The 22,506-nt window shown below is 37.5% G+C and overlaps 1 protein-coding gene across 1 annotated transcript in view; it reads right to left on the bottom strand.

The window, feature by feature from the left end:
• Window positions 1-7,110: 7,110 nt before the first annotated feature.
• KYNU (kynureninase) overlaps window positions 7,111-22,506 on the bottom strand; it is a gene marked incomplete at both ends in the record, with an annotated part of 67,259 nt that continues 51,863 nt past the window's right edge. The window contains 2 exons of the mRNA XM_080928090.1: window positions 7,111-7,188; window positions 8,612-8,710. Of these exons, the coding sequence (XP_080784216.1) occupies window positions 7,111-7,188; window positions 8,612-8,710 (177 nt within the window). The remainder of the gene's footprint in view (window positions 7,189-8,611; window positions 8,711-22,506) is intronic.

The following is a 22,506-nucleotide window of genomic DNA, read 5'->3' as shown; positions in this document are numbered from 1 at the left end:
GCTTTTCAAAGAAGGATATCCAGTTTTATTAAAGCAGGTTGGGGCTGAATACTGAATTACAGCCTGAGAAGTCCTGCAGGAAAAAACCTCACACACTGAAGTTTTTAAATCAAAGGGGCAAACAGGATACTGGGCCACACATGAAGTATAATGACTGACATTTTTAAAGCTAATACAAAGTCAAGGTCATTTGAGTGCTGTTTGTCACATGTGATGTCTCAGCATTTGTAATTTAAAGTACTACTTTCTTATTATATTATATTTGTGTAGAAAGATGTAGTATATATATAAACATTATATATAAATATATATAAAGACACATATGCATGTATATGTATGTGTATGTATGAATGCATGCATGCATGTATGTATGTATGTATGCATTGTATGTATAAAGTTATAACACTTAGAGTTACAATGCTTCCCCTTTAGAACCAGTTAGACCAAGGCTTTGATCAGGGGAATTCAAGAGACCTTCCTAACAATTTAGGCTATAGCTACTGTCCTAAGTTGCCTTCCAGAACTTGAAGGTAAGACCTATTGCTGAAGAAACCACTTCAGACACAGTACCTAAAGGACAGAAGCAGAAATGGACCTAGAAACCTCCTACCCAAGGACTATCTGTCACAGTGGCTAAAAGTGCTATGTACCAAGACCAGGAAGTAACTAGTAGTCCCAGCCACCTGTAAAGCCTATGAACTACAACAATGCCCAGAATAGCAAAGGAACCCAAAAGGCATAATACTGATACTTATGACTTTGGGTGTGACCAGCACCTGTCTCGAGAGGTTTAAGGTCCACTCACTGGCAGGGAGATCCTAATGGGTGCTGTAAGCCTAGCCAACTACTGGCCACTAGTCAGGTCCTGAATCTTAGAGCATAATGAGCAACTGGCACTGCTCTAAACCAATATGATTCCCAATGGCATTTTAGGTATTTATCCTCCTCATACCTCCAGAAAAGAGTAAATCTTCACTTCTCGTGAAAGAAGCATCTCTTCGTGGTAGACCTAGATCATTAAAAATGGAAAGACTAACAAAGACTGGGGAGCCCAACCCCAATTTGACCATCTGAGCAAAGTGTGCACAATGGTAACCCCAGTGACATGCCCATGTCGGTGGTGGAGGGAGATCTCACAAGGTCTCATGTGATAAGGTGCTATAGATAATTAATGGCTGCCGAGAGAGGGAGAATCAGTCTTCTCTTGGGATAAATGCACTGATAGGTTATTCAGTCCTGAGTGGTCAGCCCTAAACAATATGTATAAGCAACCCTAAATGGACCAAGCAAGTTATGTTTATATAAACGTACTCATATATATGTGACAATTACAACTGAAGGTCATGAGGTTGAAAAGAAAAAGAAAGGCCTGGGAAGAGATGGGGGGGTTAAAAGAAAGGGTGACAGTGATGTAAATGTAATATTTACATCTGAAATTCTCAAAAATTTAAATTAAAATATAGTCTCATATTTAAGGGCAGTTGTCAACTTTGGAATTGAGCTGCAGCCCATCATAAGTATCTGCTGAGGGGTTCTCAATATGTAATTTATTCCTAGCTAGTCATAATATATCATAATTCTTAAGTGTGGGTGAGGTTAAAATGTGACATTGCAGCGAGAAACGCTTTTGATGAGCTAGGAAGGTGACATTGCTCCAGTTCTGATCTTTGCAGAGAAGACTGCCCCAGCCCTCTAACAGTCTCCTTATCCACAAAAAACTTAGATATACCTTATGTAATTATCTATAGATAATGTCCAATAAGTGCCTTGTAACAACAGCAACACTGAGTAAAATTCTTGGTATAGATCTGATGAGTCAAATTACACACACACACACACACACACACACACACACACACAAATCCAAAATTATGTAGCAAATACTAACTTTCTAGAATGCACTTCACTTCCTGGGATTCATTGCACACCAGATGGACCACCTATTTCTGCATGGCTGTTCTTCCCACATCAATAATGAACATCTAAAATTTCTCTAAATTTTACCATACACCTGAAATTACCCTACCTTTACTCTCACCCACACTCTGTTCTTTATCTCTTTGAAATCATTTATTATCACACTGTTGCAGCAAGTACCTCTTACTATGGTTGAAAGAGGAATACACACACACACACACACACACACACACACACACACACACACACACACACATGCGTGGACAATTTATCTGAAATAACATCTTTTGACCACTAGATGTCAGCCTTTTCAAGCAACTAAGCTGACTTTGCTAATTGTGTCAGGATAGCCTTTAAATTCTTGCATTTGAATTGACGTTTTTAATATGATAATGAATATTTTAACAAAAAATGACAAAAGCCAACTCTTGCTGCACTTCTATGATTCTGGGGGAAGGTATGGCAATTAGAAGTCTTACTAAACATAATTAAACAACTGAAACCTCAGAACAAATTAATAATACAATTATTAATTGGTAATAAAATTAGCATAGATACTTTGAAATTCAATTTGTATGTGATATCTGCATGATAATTGTATTCACAGAAACAGCATCCTTTCATTTCAATATAGCTTTACTGAGCATTGTGGAACCAGTCTAATTGAGTGTTGTGTTTTGACATTCTCAATCCTCCTCTAACATTTTCCCAGGGATGCTCTTTGATATGCAGAAGCACAAAGAAGAAGAATAAACTGCAAAGCACAACGTGAAACTTCGGCAAAGCACTATATTCCCATCACAAACAAGAACAGGGCGCCGGGCTCTCACCAAGTCTGCAACATCCCTTGCCTATAGAGCTCTAAGTCTCTAACACAAATTAGCACATGATCCAGGGCTTGGAGCAGGGAATTACACCTGGAAGCCGGAAGCCCTGGAGTTAGTCATCCTGACATCACTTTAAGAACAGGAAGAAATGAACAACAAACAGACAAGCCAAAGCCAGTCTTCTGTGAATGCAGCTTGGCTGGTTAAGCCTCATATAAGCCCATCCATATTCCAGGCTGACTAGCTAAAAAGCAGTACATCAGAATATAATCTTTCAGAAACACCAAGCCACAGCCTATACAAATACAAAATAAGCATCAAAACAGGAACTTCCTTTTCAGTATGGTTGACACACATGTCATGAGTGAGGTTCTCAGGAGGCTGAGGTAGAATATTCTGATTTCCAAACATAGTCTGCCTTGAAAATCTAAAAGAGGAAGGAACCAAGGAAGGGGAGGGAGAAAGGGAAGAGGAAGAAGAAAGAGAGAAGTAAAGAGTAGGCGATAAGGTCAGTGAGAGAGAATTTAGGGAATAGTAATTCTGTCAGTCCTTCAGATGTCCATTGAAACTGGTGAGAATGATCTGATGTCCAAGAAGGTCAGAAACCATAAACTCCGGGGTTACCATTTGTGCTTGAGAAAAGATGCCGTCACTTGGGAAAAATGTTACATATTCACTGGGAGTCGCTCCGTACCCATCCAGTAAGGATGAGAGAATGTCTTAATGCCAGTTTTAGAAATGTCACCCACTGTTACTCTTCCTACAGTCTTGAAAATATTTGTGTAACTGTATATGAATTGGCGACATATAATAAAATTAAGTGGCAACATGTAGTGCCTTGGGGTACAATAGATTCTTTTTTTCCTCGGAAAGCTTGTGCCTTTAATAGAGGCTGACATTATTCCTTTAGGGGATGTACATGAAAATGTGGAAATATTGTTGACGTTGCACACCAGAAAGACACTGGGATTTAGGAATTCCACAGAGCAAAGTACAGATGAGCATCCTCAGCCCTTTCTGTTCCTCGTGTGCTGAAAGAGAAATCAAGGGCAACACACCTCTGCTGATAGCTCAGAGTTTAACTCCTAGCATGGCCTATAAATTACTTTCTCCTCTGACCATCTGTCACCAGTTTGCCCTTCAACTTGATATCACACATCAGGTCTTCTAACCCAATTTAAATAACAAGGCATATGAAATGGCTGAGATAGTTATTTGTAACACACAAGTTTAAAAAAAATTAATGTAGAAAACAAGTTAGATGAAATGATAGCAACATCTGTTGTGTTGTATATATGGATGTGTGTAATGTATGTGTGTGTGTTGTATGTGCCTGTATGTTTCAATCACGTGTTTGGTATATGCCATTGTACACATGTAGGGAGTTCAGAGGACAACCTTGGATATCTATCTCCATGTTTGCTTTCTTGCTCACTGTGACATATGCCAGGAGTGCTGGCTGGCCTCTGAACTTCTTTGCACCTACAACTATGCCACAGGCAGGTTGGTGCTACAATGAATTTGAAACCACATCTGGATTTTTATGCATGCTGGGAATACCACTGTTGGTCTTCATGCTTGCACAAGGGCTTTGGCCTCTGAGCCATCTTCCTGGCCTATAAGCATAAGGACCTGTGTTCAGATCTCTAGCATGTATGTGAAAAGATGGTGGGGAGAATGCACAGTGCCATTCCTAGACTTGAAAGGCAGAGACAAGAGTATCATGGGAACTTGTTCTTCATCTAGCCTTGCGGGTCAGTGATCTCCAGGCTCACTGAGAGACCCAGTCTCAAAATATAAGGTGGAAAGCAACAGAGACAGAGACCCAAAATCAACATCTGGTCTTAACACTTAGGGAAATATATATGCATGCAAGCACCAACACACAACACATAACACACACATTCCAACACACACCAAAATAATGACTTAAATATGTTCAGTATTCTCTTAATATGCACTATAAATTCTTCTCTAAAGATTTGGGATATCAAGAACTCTTTAATGCACTGACAGCAATATATTCAAGGGAAAAAGATGCCCGGCTAAATACTTGTCCAAAGAAAAAGCACCTTTTAATTTTAGAAGCTTGAAATCTTGAAGAGACTTCAGACATGATTAAGTAACATACAGAAAATGATCTTACATTTCTAGGATTAATCTGCAGAGAACTGCAGAAATGGGAGGTGATCCAAGGTCTAGTAATTGAGATGTAATTTCTTTAAAGGTTAAATCACTGAGCCAGTGGCTAAGGGATACAGGAAAGTAGCCAATGGTACTGCATCACAGAGCTGCATTCTCTGTGACCTCGTTGAACACACCCCAGAACAAACACGAATAAGATGCAGAATGATAATGTTTCATCTCCATACCAGAAGAAAATAAGACACACAATGAGTTCTCTCATCTAATAAAAGTGCACAAATGTGTTTGTGTATTCCATTTGTATTGACACTTATTCTAATGTAGGAAGAGATGCATGGACCTGCTGGTATTACTTTTACATAACCAACCATTGTTCAGTGTTCAGGTTTATTCAGGTTTCATGTAAAACTGAGTCTTGCAGGACAGAAGATGTTCCTGACAAGCCAGCTTGTGACACCGGCAGCTTTAAAGGCAGATGAAATTTGAGTAACAAGACACAGAGGCCTTTATTAGGCACAGTCTGTTTGTTTTTCATTGATATTAATGAGGAAGGAGAAATGTTCTAATGTATAGCTTTTTCCAATAATATTTTCCTCCTTCCCAACGATAATTGAAGACAGTTCTGGTATGCAAATGAAGATGTGATGAAGTCTCAGACTTCAAAGGGAGTGGAAGGAGAAAGGGAAAGGAGTCGGAAAACAGGGAACTAGAAAAAGAACTGCTCCCTCTTCTCACCCCCAAGGAAGGTTGAGAGTAGGACCACGGGGCTACCCACTCTTAGTTTACCTACCTCAAATAACTTAAAAAAAAAAACCTCAAAACAGGCCCGGTAGGTGTAAACATAGCAGCTATAGCGTCCCTTGTCCCAGGCCTTTACCCTCTCACACCCACACACTTGCCCTATCCCCATCATTCTGAAGAGACTCTACATCCAAGAGGTCTAATAGGCCTGAGGAATTTGAGCGTTCATCTTATTTTGTTCATGCTCCTCTTTCAGTGAATGTCCCTGCATCCCTCTTCCCTACACAGCAAGATCTCCCATGGACAGATGTGAAGTAGTGGAGGGTAAAGTAGATAGGGTAGTGGAGGGGTCCAGCCCTACAGAGCTTTTCTGCCTCATCCATCCCTTAACCTAGCTGAGCCAAAATCACTAGTGTAGAAGATGGAGGTGATGATGAAGAGCTAAATCTGGGGCTGGGATTGCCGAGACACTGCCACTTGCTCTACAATGACTTTGCTTCTCACCCAGTCTCTTGAGAGAATTTTTCATGAAGTTGACCTTTCCACTGACAACTTGTAACTGCTACTGTAGTTCCCACTTCTACGAAGCCAGCTCCTCCTTTGTAGTGAAGGTCCAAAGCCAGCGTGACCTAGAGTAGCAACTTCGCCACCCCTCCTGCCTCCTTTCTCAGGTTTCTTGCAAGAAAGGCCAAGGTACCTGAGACCCCTCTCCATCTCCAACAACCCCAACATGGCCTTGATATTTCTGTACCTTCTGGTTCTTCTGCTTTTCATTCATTTTCCTCCTCAGTTTGGGTTTAGCTATTGTGCCCTGGAATTGGGCAGCCAGTTGTTCGTGTATGCCCTGAAGGGACTCATTGAGTTTTGCCAGACAATGATCTCTCCCCTTCCTCCTCCTACTCTTTCTCCTCTTTCTTTCCTCCTCCTTCCCAGAGGAGGGGCTCCAACTCTACTGCCCTTACTCTAAAGATGAGCTGGACAACTCAGAGGGCAAAGCAATAGGAACTTGATAAAAGTCCAAGGTTTCAATGGTTCATCTGGCACCTTGGAACTGGGAAAGGTAAATACAACCTGTGACTTCTGAACCATGGCCACAGCATTGTGATTTCGGTCAGGAGACAGATTGTACTCACAGCAATTGGCACGTAAGTCTAAGCAGCACACTTAAAAATGTAAATTTCCAGAGGACTTTTGCATTATACCATGGGCTCTCCATGGTTGCAGGAACTCATTTTGCATTGAAGGTTTCTTTTGTTTTTTTCTTTTTCCTTTTTTTTTTTTTTTGGATTACACTTCCTATTCAGCCTATTGAAGTCTTTGGAAAGCAATTTATTTCTGAGAAAGCACAGCGCTATTAATGGAGTGATAAAATAATTATAATTTAATGCAGATCCTGTTCATGAGTAGTTTTAGGAATGTTTAACATCCTAAGAGTACAGATCAATTCATTCAGAAGAGAATAAAAACATGGAGACACTACTCACGCAGGCTTGATGGTATGAGCATGTTTCTCATGGATGAAGGCGCCAGCCAGACCTCCAGCTCCTGAATTTAAATACTGGAAAAGAAGTTACATTTCATGGGTTTACCTGAATACATGAGGAAGACAGTAACACTATTCGTATTTCACTTGTTTTAAATGAACCCATAACTTTTGACCAGTTCAAAATTTGTGATTATTTGAGTTTCTGTAGAAAAACAGAATATTATGGTGGTTGGGAGAGGGAGCACCTTCATGGAAGCAATGGGAGAAGGAGGTGGGATGGACTTTGGGGAAAGAGGATAATATGTGAAATGTAAATACAGAGAATATCTAATAAAAAAGAAAAAATGAAACTGATAAAGAAATTTCAGTTTCAGTGGAATTTGAATTGTAGGACTTGGTAATAGGTTTATTGTTTCAGTGGAATTTGAATTGTAGGACTTGGTAATAGGTTTATTGTTCATAAAATCTCTTTACCTTTTTTTTCTGTGTTTAATAAATATTACATAAAATGTGAAATAATTTAAAGTTAAGGAAAACAGAATATTGTGCCTTACTGTTAAAGAAAAACACATGAAAAACATTACTAAGTTGAAGATATGAGGCTATGTTATTTTCACCAAATTTTACTTAGATAGTTGAGGTAGGAGAGTGGGGCAGAGCGAGGCTCTGCAGAACACTGCACATATCAAAACCTTAGCTGGCCTAACTCCCTCTTGTTGGACCACTAACTCTACCACCACTGCAGGTCCAGACAAGATGCAAGAGTCTGTCATCTAAGTGACCAGTGACTCCTAAAGTGCTAGCACACAGCCATCAAGGGAGATGTAAATGCTCAAAACACATATGTGCAATACTTAAAATTGTATATAGAATTACATTCAACAGACAGATTATGCATGGAATGCTCAAAACAAAAAAAAGACCTTGTAGAGTAGAGCCATTCAACATAGTTTTTTTTTTTTTTTTTTTTTTTTTTTTGCTCTTCAACACTTCTTTCTTTAGAAAATGACCTTTTTTTAAAAAAAAACACAGCTGTTTTGGCTGCTCTTCATGTATCTGTGTTTTCCCACATTGTGTCATGCCCTGTATCACTCCTGTGTAGCAGCTAAACTAAGTTTTAACAGATTTCAAAGCATTTATTCAAATGCTCTATGTCAAATAATTACTGATTGATAAATGTAGAAATAGTGTAACTTAGTTTTCATATCCACAAAAACTAAAGGCATCAATCAATAAGAGTTAAGCTCTAAGTATGGAGTCTTTCTCTATATTTAATTTATTTTTGTAGTAGCCTAGACATTTTAATGAATAAATTTTCTACAGTTGTAGGAATAATAGAAATATGTTATTTTTTATGTTCCTCTATCATATAACCTCGCTAGTTCCTAAAGAAGAAAGTAGGGCATCAACAGAAATAGAATGTAAGTTGTGGACCAAGAGTTTTCTTTAGATTAAAACCAATGTGAAATAGAAGATGTCAGGCATTAATGCCTACCTTGTAGGAGCACCAGCAGGCAAAGTCAACACCCCAGTCATGTAAGTGGAGTTCAACATTTCCAACTGCATGAGCTAGGTCAAAGCCAACAAAACAGCCCTTGGGAAGAACATACAAGGTTTCAATTTGTTTATTGACTAGGAACAGTAAGTACAAATGTCTCAAGCCTTATTGCAACATGTTGAACAGAAGCATGTCCCTCTCTGATGCCCCAGCTCACAGCATTTGACCCATAACTTTCTCAACCCTGTGGGCAGCCCTCTAGACAAAAGCCATCTTCATAAAACCATTTCTTCCACTGCACTGACATTTTCACATGCCATGCAAAATGAGGATCGGGGTTACATTTCAGGTCCAGCAGGAGAAATTAAGTCAGCACTGCCCAACTGGACTCCCTTGAGTACACTTACTTCAGAGTTCATATGTGAGAAATAGGAAGGGTTTGCTTAAACTCTACCTGTGAATATTATAAGAGTAGTAGCAGCATGTCCCTGTCCCCAGCAGATTCAGAGATTAGTTTACAAGGACACCCAGGCTTCAGAGCCAAAGACCCCTTCCTACCCTCCGCAATAGAGCAGCAGGTAGTGACTAGAAACAGAATGCTCTAAGATCTATACCTTTCGACTCAGTATATCTTTCCTCACCGTCACCCTGTAAGCCTTCCTTTTCTCAGACATCCTTCCCTAGTCCCCTTCCACTTATGCGCACACGTTTCCTGCTTGTCTTGCTTTTGTTCTTCTGTTGTTCAGCTGCTTTGGGGGGTGTTGTTTTATTTTGTTCCATCCAGTTTACTCTATTGTAATCTAATGTCACTTATTCTAGTCTAGTCTGGACTACTCTATTCTTTTATGATGCTCCATTTCATACACTCTTCATTGCACCTATGACTTTTTTTCATGTTCTCGTTCTCAGCATCCATTTCTTTTCATTCTTAATTATAACATTCCATAAATGTAATAATCTCTAAATTCTGCAGATCCTATTTTTCAACTAGGATCTTTCCCACCTAGCTACTTTGCCTGTCTTAATTTCCTTCCTTCCAAGTCAATCTAATACTAAATCTTCTACTTATTTACTGGACTCTGCTCCCCTTTTCAACCATTTTAACTAAAATCTGAGTATACTTTAGTCTATACATAATTGTTTTTTCTGCAGTAGTCCTTCAGGCCTATGTTAGTATGAAAATTACATAATGGTAATGTCAAACATGTCCTCTCATTCTCCCAGTTAATGTCCTGCTGAAGGAATTATACAGAGTTTTTGTCAGTAATCTGGAGCTCCAAATGTTAAAAAATTATTTTCTGAATTAAACAATCTATATACTTCCTTATTGAAATCCACATGAACAGTATAAATCCTCCAACCAAAAGAATATAGTTGACTAAAATTAAGCCAAGTGAAGAAGTCTCCCCAAATGTATCTTTCTCAATGCATTAATAAAAAGAAACATTAACAAACAAGACAACGTAACTCCTTCAAAAATAGTAACTCCTGCAGAAATGGCACCTAGTGTGATTAAGTTAGATGAACTCCTAGACAGACAACTTAAAATTATAATCATAAACTTGTTCAAAGACACAAATAGCCAAACACCATAAGGAAGGGGCTAGATGATATGAAAGAAGAATTCAAAAAAAGAGAAACATTGAAGAAAAACCAATATGATATAAAAGTAAAATAAGATCACAAGTAACTAAATTGAACTTTAACAATGTCTCAGCAATAGAATGGAACAGTAAAAAAATAAAACACTGAGCTTACAAACAAGAAGGAAGGACTAGAGGAATCCAACAAGGAAAACGAGCAAATGATATTAGTGAGAATCCCAAGATGTATGGGCCCCCTCTAAGAAGTCCAGATTACAGGCTGTAGTTATAAGAGAAGAAACTTATCTTAAAAGTATAGGAAACAATTTCTAAAGAGTCAGGATAGGAAAATTGTCAGAGTTCAGAAAAGAGATGCATGTCCAGAATGATAAGGCCTAAAAGAACTTGCGCCAATCATATTCTCATTGGAACATTATATAAATGGGGAAAAGAAAGCAGCCTAAAAGTTGCAAGGGAGAAACACCAAGTCACATCTTAAGGCCATCAGAATACCAGTAGATTCTTCATCTGGAAGTCTAAAGGTTGGAAGGTATTGGAGTGATATATTTTCAGTTCTGAAAGAAAATAACTGCCAATCCAGGGTACTATATACAGCGAAGATAATGGCCATAATTTAAAGAAAAATATTTTTAAAAAATTGTGATTAAAAACAGTCTAAATAAATTTATGGTCACTAAGCCAGCTTTATAGAAAATACTTAAAGACAGCCTACAGATGTAAGAGAAACATAAATCCCTCCACAAGGCTACTGAAAGGAATAAGCCATACTAAGCAATGGAGGGAAGCAAGAAGAAAAAAACCCTACAAAATCGGCAGAATGGCAGCAATCAATACACAGCTTTCAATAGTCCTGAATGTTAATGGCCTCAATTCCCTATTTTGCAAACACAGCCTAATAGATTAGATCAAAAAGTGTGTGTCATATATTTGTTGACTCCAAAACAAATACACTGTGTCACCAAATTACTACCTTAGGATGAAAGAATAGAAATCTATCCGAAGCAAATTGCCCTACAGACACCGTGCTGTTATAATGTCTGGTCTGAAAAATATAATTTAAACCAAACCTACTGAAAAAAAGTTAAAGACAACAACTCCATACTTATTAATGGAGCAATCAACCAGGGGGACACTGCTTGGTTGCAGTATATATGCCCTAAAAACTGGTATACCCAATTTAATAAGATAGGTACTATCAAAGATAAAGCCACAGATTAACACCATCACAATAGTAAATGTGACTTCAATACCCTACTCTCCCTAACTGATAGACCATTTCCCACAAAATTAATTAAATAATAAATAAATAAGGGAATATTTTAATGAAATAAAATCATAGATCAAATGAACTTAACAGACATCTCCATAACATGCTATTTAAACACTGCATTATATACATTATACATCAGGATAAAAATCAAGTTTAATAAATAGAAAGATTTTTAAATAATTCCTTGTATTCCATCTGACTACAATGCAATAGGACTACAGCAGCATGAAAAACTCTAGACCCCACACAAACTTAAGGAAATTAAATAATACACTATTTTACATTGAGTGAGTCCTTTTAGAAATCAAGGGAAAAATAAAACCATTACTAGAATTAAATAAAAATGAGAACACAATGTATCTAAAGTGATGGTAATGAAGTTTGTAGCTCTATGTGCTTAAATAAAGAAATCAAGTGATTTGTAGTTGTTGTTTGCTTTTTTGAAATATTATTTCTTAAAAAGAGAAAGAACATGAAGTTGGGTTGATGGAGGAAATCTGGAAGAGTCTGTGGGAGGGAAATGTGATTAAATATATTTAAAAATAAAAAAGTAAAAATGTAAGTGAAATGAAATAAAGACAAAAGAAAGAAAGGAAGAGAAAATGAAGGAAGAAAGAAAAAAATAAATAAAAGAAATCTCAAATTAGTAAATTAATAGACACGCTAAAAGTTCTGGAAAAATAAAAAGCACCATGTAACGGGGAATAGGAGGAATAGAAGTCATTACAATCAGGGCAGAATTTATGAAGTGAAAAACAAAATAAATAATACAAAGAATTAATAACATGAAGAGGAAGTCCTTTGAAAAGATGAACAGGACTAGCAAGGCCTTAGTCCAAATCAACCAAACAGGAGAAAGTAAAGAACCACGTCAATAAGATTAGCAAGGAAGGAGCCCTTACAGCATTTACCAAGGAAAGTCAAAGCTTACCAGGCTTTATCTTGAAAGACATTGCAGTGAATCAGAAAAATCTAAAGAATTTGGCAACTTTCTGGATGAAAATGAATTTCCAAAAGTAAACCAAGAAGAAATAAAATTTTAAACAGACCGGAAACAAACAACAAGGAGAAAAGAAGAAAGCCCCAAACAAAGAAAAACATCAACCCAGAAACATCAAAAGTTCTCAGTAAGCCAAGTTGTCTTCAGTTGTTCACTTTTTCTAAAGTTGAACACATAAAAACATCAAACACAAAATGAGGAAGAACACCAAATAATGGTTTCTTTCCAAATATTTCCTCTTTCGTTCAATCTGTTTCCCATTTTTCTCCTGAACATTACAAGCTCCTCTCTGCTGGCTAGAGACCTGTGCTTTGGATGAAAACTGCATAGTAATTTTGGCAGACACTCCCTCAGTATCTCTCATCCTGTCCTTTTCTTCCACTGTATCTACGACTTGCCCTGGATATTTAAATGTTGGTTATGTATATGTAATGTGTGGACACTCAAGACACTGGGCAATCAGTGCTAGGCTTGTTTTCTAACTTAGCCAATATAATCCCTTCCATCCCAAGAATAGTTTATCTTTCTGGGCTTCCCTCCCAATTGGTTGTATGTCATGGAGTTTCTGACAGACAGGCCACAGTAAAACATAAAAGTATGTATCAGAGAGAAAAGGCCACATTCTAAAACCAGAAACAAACCAAATGCCTGTAACTGAATCTTCCAGAAAGAAACTGAATGGTTAACCCTGAACCAAATGCTTCAATACAAGTAGAATCCAAATTGAACTGTATCTCAACTATCATCTCAAAACAAACCCGTCAATCACCCATGGATGCAGGGAAAGTCCAGCCTCTGGAAAGAACTCCTGCATCCATCCAATTGGATAACAATGGCAGGAGAGACTCATGATAGTACCTGACATAGGTGCCTGTTACTCCTGCAGTGACTGACAGAACAAAAGAAAGTCACAAATCATGTCACTTTCTCAAGTACTGTCATGGAAATATCAGGTTGTGAGAAAACAGCGAAATCTCTGTTATATGTCCCAGATGCCATCTAATTACATTCTAAGTCTCTGGGCTGGTGAAGCTATTGCTTTTGTTAGAGCATTCCCAAATATTCCACCTGATAGTCACAAGGATGGCAGGTCCCACACAGATGTGAACAATGAATCATTTATTAAAGAGACTAAAGATGGCCTAAGATGTTGTGCCCCAAAACTGCCACATCCAAGCTCTCCACGATCTCTGACGTTCTTCTCAGTTGTATTTGGCTTTGTAAAATTCTTAACACAGTTGTGGCTTTTATTCTTGGAAATTTAGTTCACAAAACAGTGTTTATTATAATCACAACCACACCTATCATTTCAGAAAAGAACGCCTTATCTATAATATGCACCATATTTTGTTGTTTGCTTTCATTTGGAAAGGTGAATCTGTTCCATTTTTTTACCCCAAATTGAAGAACATATATCATATAAGCAAGGAGTTTTCTATAGTAATACACCCTGTGAAATTGAGTGGAAGTTAATACAAATAATCCACAGCAAGAAGACTTAGAGATCATCAGAATCTGGGCTGGCAGACTCATGATTAGGCTTAATAGACGCTTGTTACCAGGCATTGCATAAAACTGAAATTCTATGTGGAAAAAAACTTGTAAAACCTAAATTATTTCTCTAATTATTTTCTAATAATTTTCTAATTCACTCACATTTCTAATTAGAGAAATAATTTTTAACAAGAGAATTTTTCAAACTCACCTTTTTATGCATTTTTAAGAGTTTAACTTTCTTAGAACAACTAAAGGAAAGTCTGTACGTTATTTAATTATAAATTATTCATAAAATATTTACAATGAAGGAGGCACGGAGTTCACGTACCGGATCCTGTTATTAATGCCCTATGGTCACAGCTGAGGCATAATCTCAGAAAAACCACTCCAGGCTCTCATAGTACATTTTATTGCATGCACATTTTTTTATGGATGGCAGAAAACATAAATTATTAAAATGGGGACTGTAACAAGATACAAACTTGTGGTGGTCATAGTGTAATTTTACAGAAAATTCGCTAGATGGCAGAATATTAAAAGAAAGCATAAATGTGAACTCTCACTTATTTCCACTATTTCAAAATGGAATAGATGGCTTGAGAGTCCAAGAAAAGAAAGAAGATGGGAAGGAGGAGGAGGAGGAGGAAGACCCCAAAGCTTTGTTTCCTAGTTCATAATTTTTTTTAATGTCACAATTTTTTAACTTGATTTTGTACCAAAATTTCCCACTGATGGGTGTTGCATAGCATTTTGACACAATTGCATGGAATACAGTTACGCTCGGCCAACACAATACCTTACTTTCTAGCCATCCTTGAATAATTCTAGTCATTTATTTCTCAACTGCAAATCCTTCCAATCTGCCTTTTTCCAGCGAACTTTCTAAACCAGAGATTCAAAGAACGCCCTGCTTTCCTTCTGAAAATCTCTAGTTAAGATCAGAACACATGCTGTAGTGGTTTCTGCTGTGGCTCTTGGGCTTCTGTAAACTGTTTTTTTTTTTTTTTTTTTTTTTTTTTAACCTAGTTGTCCTGGTTCTGAGACCCTGCTACCTCTTTCCTTTAGTTTATACATTCTCCTTGACACACTTTCCCTCAAAGCTCAAGGGCTGCAACCTTTACCCTAAGATTCATGTATAAATGACATTTGAAGGTGGGGGGCTTTGGACAGTAGTTAATATTAGCTGAAAAATTAATGTGCCATGCAGTGGCATTACTGAACCACAAGTTAAATAGAACAGCATTCCTTTATGAATGAATTTTGAATAGACTATACTATTCACTTGTAGCAATAGGAAACAAATGGGCCTGGATGGCTCAGATTATGTTCCAAAGATTGACACCATTCCCAATACATTCCCTCATTGATCTATTCTTATGCAAATCTCCAATCTTGTTGTTCTATACAATGATGAAATATGTAAAAATGTTGGATAAGTAAAGCAAGAGAATAAAATCATACAATGGCAGGTAGATATTATGTCATCTGATGGTGGATTTTCTTTATAAAATTTTTCTTATTCACACTCATAAACTTAACACTGCAATTTTGCTAGACTGGAGACCCCAAAAGAAACTTTACGGAGAGCACAAAATCTTGAGTTGTTATAAGCAAATGGAAAGTGGGAGGCTCTTGTGTGCTACCCAAGGAATGTCTTAGTAGTTCAGATACATGCAAGTCCCAAGTATCAAAGCACAGTCCAATGAGCATCTTCTTGCCAGCTTTGCCACTTCTGGACTCAAAGAACTAACTGGCTTCCACAATGCTTATACTATCTGTCCTTTTTCCAAAGATTTCAGGCTTGTCACCCAAGCAAGTACCCAAGCACTCAGTCTTGGTAGTGAGATCAAAATCTAGGTACCATTTGGGTTTGGTTTAGTATTTGCTATGAGCAAGGTCCCAGCATATGTATATTTTAAGGTGCAGTCCTCAACCTAAAATTATGGACTTGCATCCAGTGTCACTGTGTAATATGATGACATCAACTTGGCACATGAATCCTGAAGCAAGCGTGTGAAGGATAAAAAACGAACCATTATAAAGAATTACTTTTGCCCAGGGCTCAGAGGAGCAATGTTTTGTGTTGTCTTTGGAGCTTGGGCTTCAAACAACTCAAAGCAACATGGAGCAAAAGCTCTCTGTCCATCCCCAAAATGTCACTGAACATGGCCGACCATGTCTTAAAGCAAGTGGCTAAAGGAATAGAGGCCTCTAAAAAGCTCAATGTTGAATTATAATGATTCATTAAGGTTTATTCTGGATACAGTTTTATTATATGTTATTTGAGGGAATCTTTTAAAATGCCATATTTTAGGTAAAAATAGCAGTTCAAAATGCTCTGGATTACTCTCAGGTAAGTAAGAAATACCACATGAGTTTGGTTTTGTAATCCTCTTTAACACAGCACCAAAAATTGTCCTCATCGATGGGGAGGAATGCAGAATAGGGTTAATGCTAACATCTCCATCTCTTCAGGTTTTATAAACAATAGAGAGAATGGATAACTGAAGGGGGTTAAGAATATTCTCAGTTTTGATAATTTTGGAAGTTTGACAATATGTTAAAGTTTTACTATTATTTGGCATTTTTCCTTCTTCACTCAAGAAAGCTCTTAGGCAAAACACAAAACAGGTGTTTACATCCATACTTGGGACTGGTATTTACCAGGTGTGTTTTGTATGCTCATAAGGATTGTAAATTCACAAACGATGTGGACAAATAACCATTGTGCTAAGCCAGCTGAATTCCAACTTAGAGATGTAGCCATCTGGTCTTTGTCAGCACACATAAGGGTAACTCTATCCATGGGTAAAACCAGCCTCTGAATGTTCATTCAAAGGTGCTAGACCAAACACCACTGAATGAGGCAGGTCTATATTCAGTGCCACTAACACTGTAGTAGGCATGTCCCTAGTCTCCTCAGTTCCTTCAAGACTAATTGTGGGCTTGAATTATTATAAGACAGCTTCCAGAATAATGAAGTCTTTGAGATTCCTAAATAGCCTTCTTAACTTGGCTCAAAATTCAGAGAATACTGGGTACTTAATCAGAAAAATATTCTTATACAAAGAAAAACATGTGATGGAAAATTATGTTTTAAAATAAGTAACAAAGCTTCTGTGTTCATTTATATGTATATGAATGCCTGTAAACATGAGACTTGACTTTATAGAGCAATCTAGACATGGAATAGATTAGCAATAACAGATTTCATTGGTGAGTCCGATGTTGGGTTTTGCAGTGTGTTTTACAATTAAAAGCCTGCTAAATTACTAGAGAGGTCAGAGTGGAATAGAGGATACAAGCTAATAAAGTTTATTCTCTCAGAATTAATTTCCAAATTCACTCCCTTGTTGACACAGTCATGAACAGATACCATGTTAAAAACAAAACCAAAAATCAAGATCTGGCTGGGTGAGGTGGCACACGCCATTAATCCAGTGTACTCTGAACACTCTGTAAACTGGAAGTTAGTCTGGCACATATAATGGTTTCTGACAAGAAGTGCTATGCAGTGAAACCCTGTAAATCTCAAAAATAAATAAATAGATAAATAAACAAGTAAACAAATGCAAGCAAGCAGTCTTAAAAGAGGGCCTATCATCCTGCCTTCTCTGTCAATCCTCAGTCAATAATTCATGAAGTCTTTCCTTTTATCCATAACAACGTTACAAAGACTGCCATATGACCTTGCCCTTGTCATTATTTTCTTTCAGCTATCTAGTATGAGCAGATATTTGTATTCCTTTCTATAATAAGCCTCTTTTATATCAAAAGTCAGTAATTCTGTGGGTCACAATTCTTTCCAATCAGTACCTAGGGTCCTCTTCTCTTTTGTAGTATAGGGTGTAACTCTTTCATTTATACAAACAGCTTCATGGGAACAGCAGCTCTTCTGTATTAAAACAGAAGTGAAAACAATTATTCTTAAGGGAAGGGATAAAGTCTTTCTCATGCAACTACAGAAGTTTGGTTTTAGAAGTCAAGTTGCATCACAAAATAACTCAGCGTGCAAGTTCTTCTTTTTTTAGAGAACTCTGCTAGTCAAGGTTGTATTAGACCTTAGGCTTTTGTGTGTGATGCAGAAGATGAAAAGTACAACTAATGTGCATTATAAAAAATAAATCCTCAAATCTTTTATCCCAGCACAGAGCTGCCTGATGATGAATTCTAAATTCTCACACTGAAGGTCAGTAGCCAACTGAAATCGAATGAAGGAATCTGGGATTATATCTCAAATAGTTACCCTGAGATTGAAGTCCGATGATTTAAGAAGAAATATTTTAATGCATAAGTGCATAGTTACTGGGTAACACTTACTCTGCTTGCTAAATTGATTCCACAGTTCCCGTTGTCCCAGATGTATCGATTGATGGTACTTAAGCAATGTATTTGCAGAGAAGACAACAGTTCCTGATAAAGTGAACATTGCTCTGTGACTTGCCAGTCCCAGAGAGCTTAATTTTAAAGATAAGGAATCCAGTAAGAAAGTGTTTTGAATTTAAAAAGAAGAGAGAGAGAGCTTTGGTCTGGAGAAGGGACTTACTGCACTAGAAGCAGCATGTCAGCGGGTATGATGGTGGATGATTAGATTGCTGACACTTGGGAGACTGAAGCAGGGGATGGGAAGTCTGAACCCAACCTAGCAGTGTCCCAGCTCAAAGACTTGTTTTGTTTTTGGTTTGAAATTTAAATGAGATCGGAATGGATGCTTTAACCATTTTATTTTTATACTCTTATTCATGTTGAAGGGTAAGTCTAAAAGTGAAAGTTAAAAATCTTCATAAAGTAGTTAACCTGTGCAAATTAAAGCAACACAGTATGGGTATTTCATTAGAATCAAGCTGCTTTCACACACACACACACACACACACACACACACACATATATATGTATAGTATTATTCTTTCTAACATCAGTACCATGATGTAAAATGACCTGTGGAAAATGTCAAGTTGGCCACCCAGATTAGGTGGAATGATGCTTAGAAAGAGATAGACACAAACCAACCAAATGTTTGGTTTTGGCTGAAATCCCTAGAACACCAAATGTGTATAAGGAAACTTTTCTGAGATGCAGCAGTGGATGAGCTATTATAACTTTGGGGGACTTTCTATATGCTATCTCTTTCATAGGAAGATCACTTCTACATTTTGATATGCACATCTATGTAATCTAAATTACCCTCTAAGATTCACTTTATAGAAGTGGGATTAACATAGTCAGAGACGGCTCGATAGTAAACTGGTAAAGAATAATTAGTACCATGGTTCTGTCCTTAAACAAACAAGAGCTTTAGAATTGAGAATGGAGTCCCTCATCTATGATACTGGCCATGTTTTAAACAAACTAAAATACATTTTTGTCCTCTTCATTTGGGTTTATATTGTGAGACACATAAAATGTGTATTTGTTTATTAGTGTATTTGTTTTTTCTCTGTCAGTATTTAGTAGTCACTGCTTTTATGTCTACACAAACTGCCTAAATGGGTGCTCTAAAGAGAGTAGAGTTCTCCCAGTCAGTCTTCTCCCTAGGTTCTCCTTTAAAACCAATCTTCCCAGAAGTGAAAGGCCAATATACAGATGAAAGAACCAAGTCTCTTGAATGTGTTATGCAACCCAGATCGTGAGAAGTGTTTCAGGACTTCCTGCTGCAAATCTGCAGAGGGCTTTGTAAATCTCATCCACTCCTCTAAAGGCTTGCACAGTTTTAATGAGAAGGAACTCTTTCAGATGCCACACAAAGCACTAAAGAAATGCAAGTGCGTGAATTTCACAAACTGCCACGCAGAGCTGTTGTTAGTGGGGCAGCTGTAGAGATGCAAACAGGACCATATGGAAGTACCATATGTTAAGACCTTCCTACATGAGTTGGAGAATGTATTTCTGAGGGTCTGAGAAGTCATTTCTGAATGCTGGCATTGATGAGAGAATGTTCTTATCTAGACCATTCACTATTTCCTCTCCGTGAAAATTGGAAATAATCTAATACTCCAGGAAAGAGAGGATAAGAAACGATAATTATTTATTTTTATTTTGCCTTTCATACCTGCTGAGATTTCTTTGCCACTGCATGATTAATTTGAATGAATAAAAAGAGATGGTCTGGTAGAAAGAGATATTCCATGCCAGTCATTGAAAACATAGCTCTGGTATCCTCTGTAAGTAGACTCCAAAACCAATCTTCATTATGTGCTCAGGTGGGCAGGGCAAGTGGTTTTACAGAATCAGTTTTTTCATCTGAGACCTGATGACAGGTCACTAGTGATTTTCTGAGAAAATGTACTGAATAGCAAGCACCCAAATTGTAGAATATTACCGGAAGTAGTAGCTGTTACTCTGCTCTCATTTGTAAGGTGCATAATTTCAGAGGCAGTCATTCGTAAAAGTCATCCTTAGGGCAGGGGAGTTCTATAAACTCTTATTCAAATAACTGCTGGACAGTTTTACACCTACTTGAAACTGTATGAGCTCCTGAAGAAAGACACAGAGACCTAGCATTTTTATTACCAAGCTTCAGTCACTGGCTGGGCAGGTTCTGAGCTATTTTAACCTGACTAGGCAATAATACTCAGGCAAATGACCTGTGACTCATCAAATGCTCTTGCTCTGGCTCATTTTGGTCCATGTGAGTCCTCATGGCTTATCTCTCATCAAAATCTCATGGCAAATCCTCTTGGTACCCCCATGTGGTCTCCTACACCTTGTTCTCCTCCTGGTTCTTCTCTCTCCCCTCTCATCTCACTGGGACCATCTGACTGATATTGGAAGTCACACCCCATTTTCTTCTGTCTAGTTAACTGATTGATTCAGTTTTATATTAACCAATCAGAAAGTGATGGAGAAAAATGTTTGCAAGACACTGAGACTGGTGTTGTTTCATAAATGAAACAAAGTCCAGCCTGTACTCAACTCTCTTCTGGAGCAGAAATCAGCAATTGGTTAACACAGAGACAACCTTTACTCAGTGCACAAAAACTATCTTTTAACAGTCGTCTCTTTAGTCTTATTTTTAAAAAGGCTAACACCAAGTTTTTGTGATATCTCAGAAAAAAAAAAAAAAAAAAAAAAAAAAAACCCTTTAGGTAGCATGAGACCCTGGATTCAATTCCCTGCATATGATGTGCTCCACAGCCTAGAAGTGAAAATGAGTGGAAACGAGAGAAGGGGCATCTTTCTAGTAAATTCAGTGACATCTAGTGTGTCTACTTTGAAGGAATAAGGCAAATAGACGTTACTTGAAGAGTAAGACCAATGGACTCAGGAGACGGGAAAAGCAAATTAATTCAGAGCCTCTGCAGCATGCTATAATTTTCAGGTGGAAAATTCTGTCTCACAATTTATATCACTTATACTCCCTAATTACTTATCTCCTCAAACTTTTTCAAGGGTGAGCACTGAATTTTAGTACATATGCACTCAAGACTAGAACTCTACCACTGCCTACACTTTAGTGAGCTCCTTTATTTATGTATTCTCATACATACAAAGCAATCAGTGGCACTATCTTCTTGCACAATTTTAGGCCTGCCTGACATAGATCCTATGCACAAAAAATGAACTTGAGCATTTTAATTTATTTATTTCAGTTGGCTTAAGTGAGAAAATAGCTTAAGGTAATTTTTCATGTTTAATTCAGTTCATTCAATTTTTAATGACCTAACAGAATACCCTGATTTTGAAAGCGATCTCAAAGTTAATGAAAGTATATAGATCAGAATTTTAGGGTAGCTAGACACTATTTGCAGTTTTCCTAAAAAATGATTTATACTTAAAATTCTCTTCCTCATGCAAGACTGTGATCCATCCACTTGCCTGACCAACACTTTTGTTGATTGCACATACATATCTATTCACAGACCTACCGTGAGCATAAAATAAATCACTTCATGGGCAGCACAGTCTGCAGCCTGTGAATTTTGTGGAGTTAGTCATTGATACTCTACTGATGTAAGCCTCCTGCACTTGAGAGTTAAAATAGATGTAGAAATAATTGTAAAGCAGAACAAAAGGAAGCCAGTGATATATTTCTCATACATTCTTCCAGACACAGAGCTACAAAAATTTTCAAGATGAAGGTCAAAAATTTCACACACACAGAATCTCTAAAGCAGTGATTCTTAATCTTTAACACAGTTCTTCATGTTGTTTTGACCCAGAAGTATCAAATTATTGTTACTGCTACTTTGTAACAGCAAGCTTGCTGCTGACATGAATCATAATGTAAATAACTACGTTTTTTTTTTTGATAGTCTCAGGCAATCACTGTGAATCTGTTGTTAGATCCTCAAGGGCAGTCACAACCTACAGATGCCTTAAGGTCAGGGAAGTAACATATGAGTTGGGCCTGTGAGAAGTATTTCATTTTCCCCTTAAGAGTGCCATAGGGTAAGCATGAATATTATGATTGGCAGTGATTCAGCTTCAGCACCAAGAACAGCACAGAGCGAGATATTGAGTGATTCTAAGGTTAGAGCTGTTTCAATGCACAAATGATGATCCAAACTTCTGGTTTCTTCCT

This window comes from Micromys minutus, assembly GCF_963924665.1.
Source record: "Micromys minutus genome assembly, chromosome: 13".
Lineage (NCBI taxonomy): Eukaryota > Metazoa > Chordata > Mammalia > Rodentia > Muridae > Micromys > Micromys minutus.
This window is presented reverse-complemented; position numbering and strand designations above follow the sequence as displayed.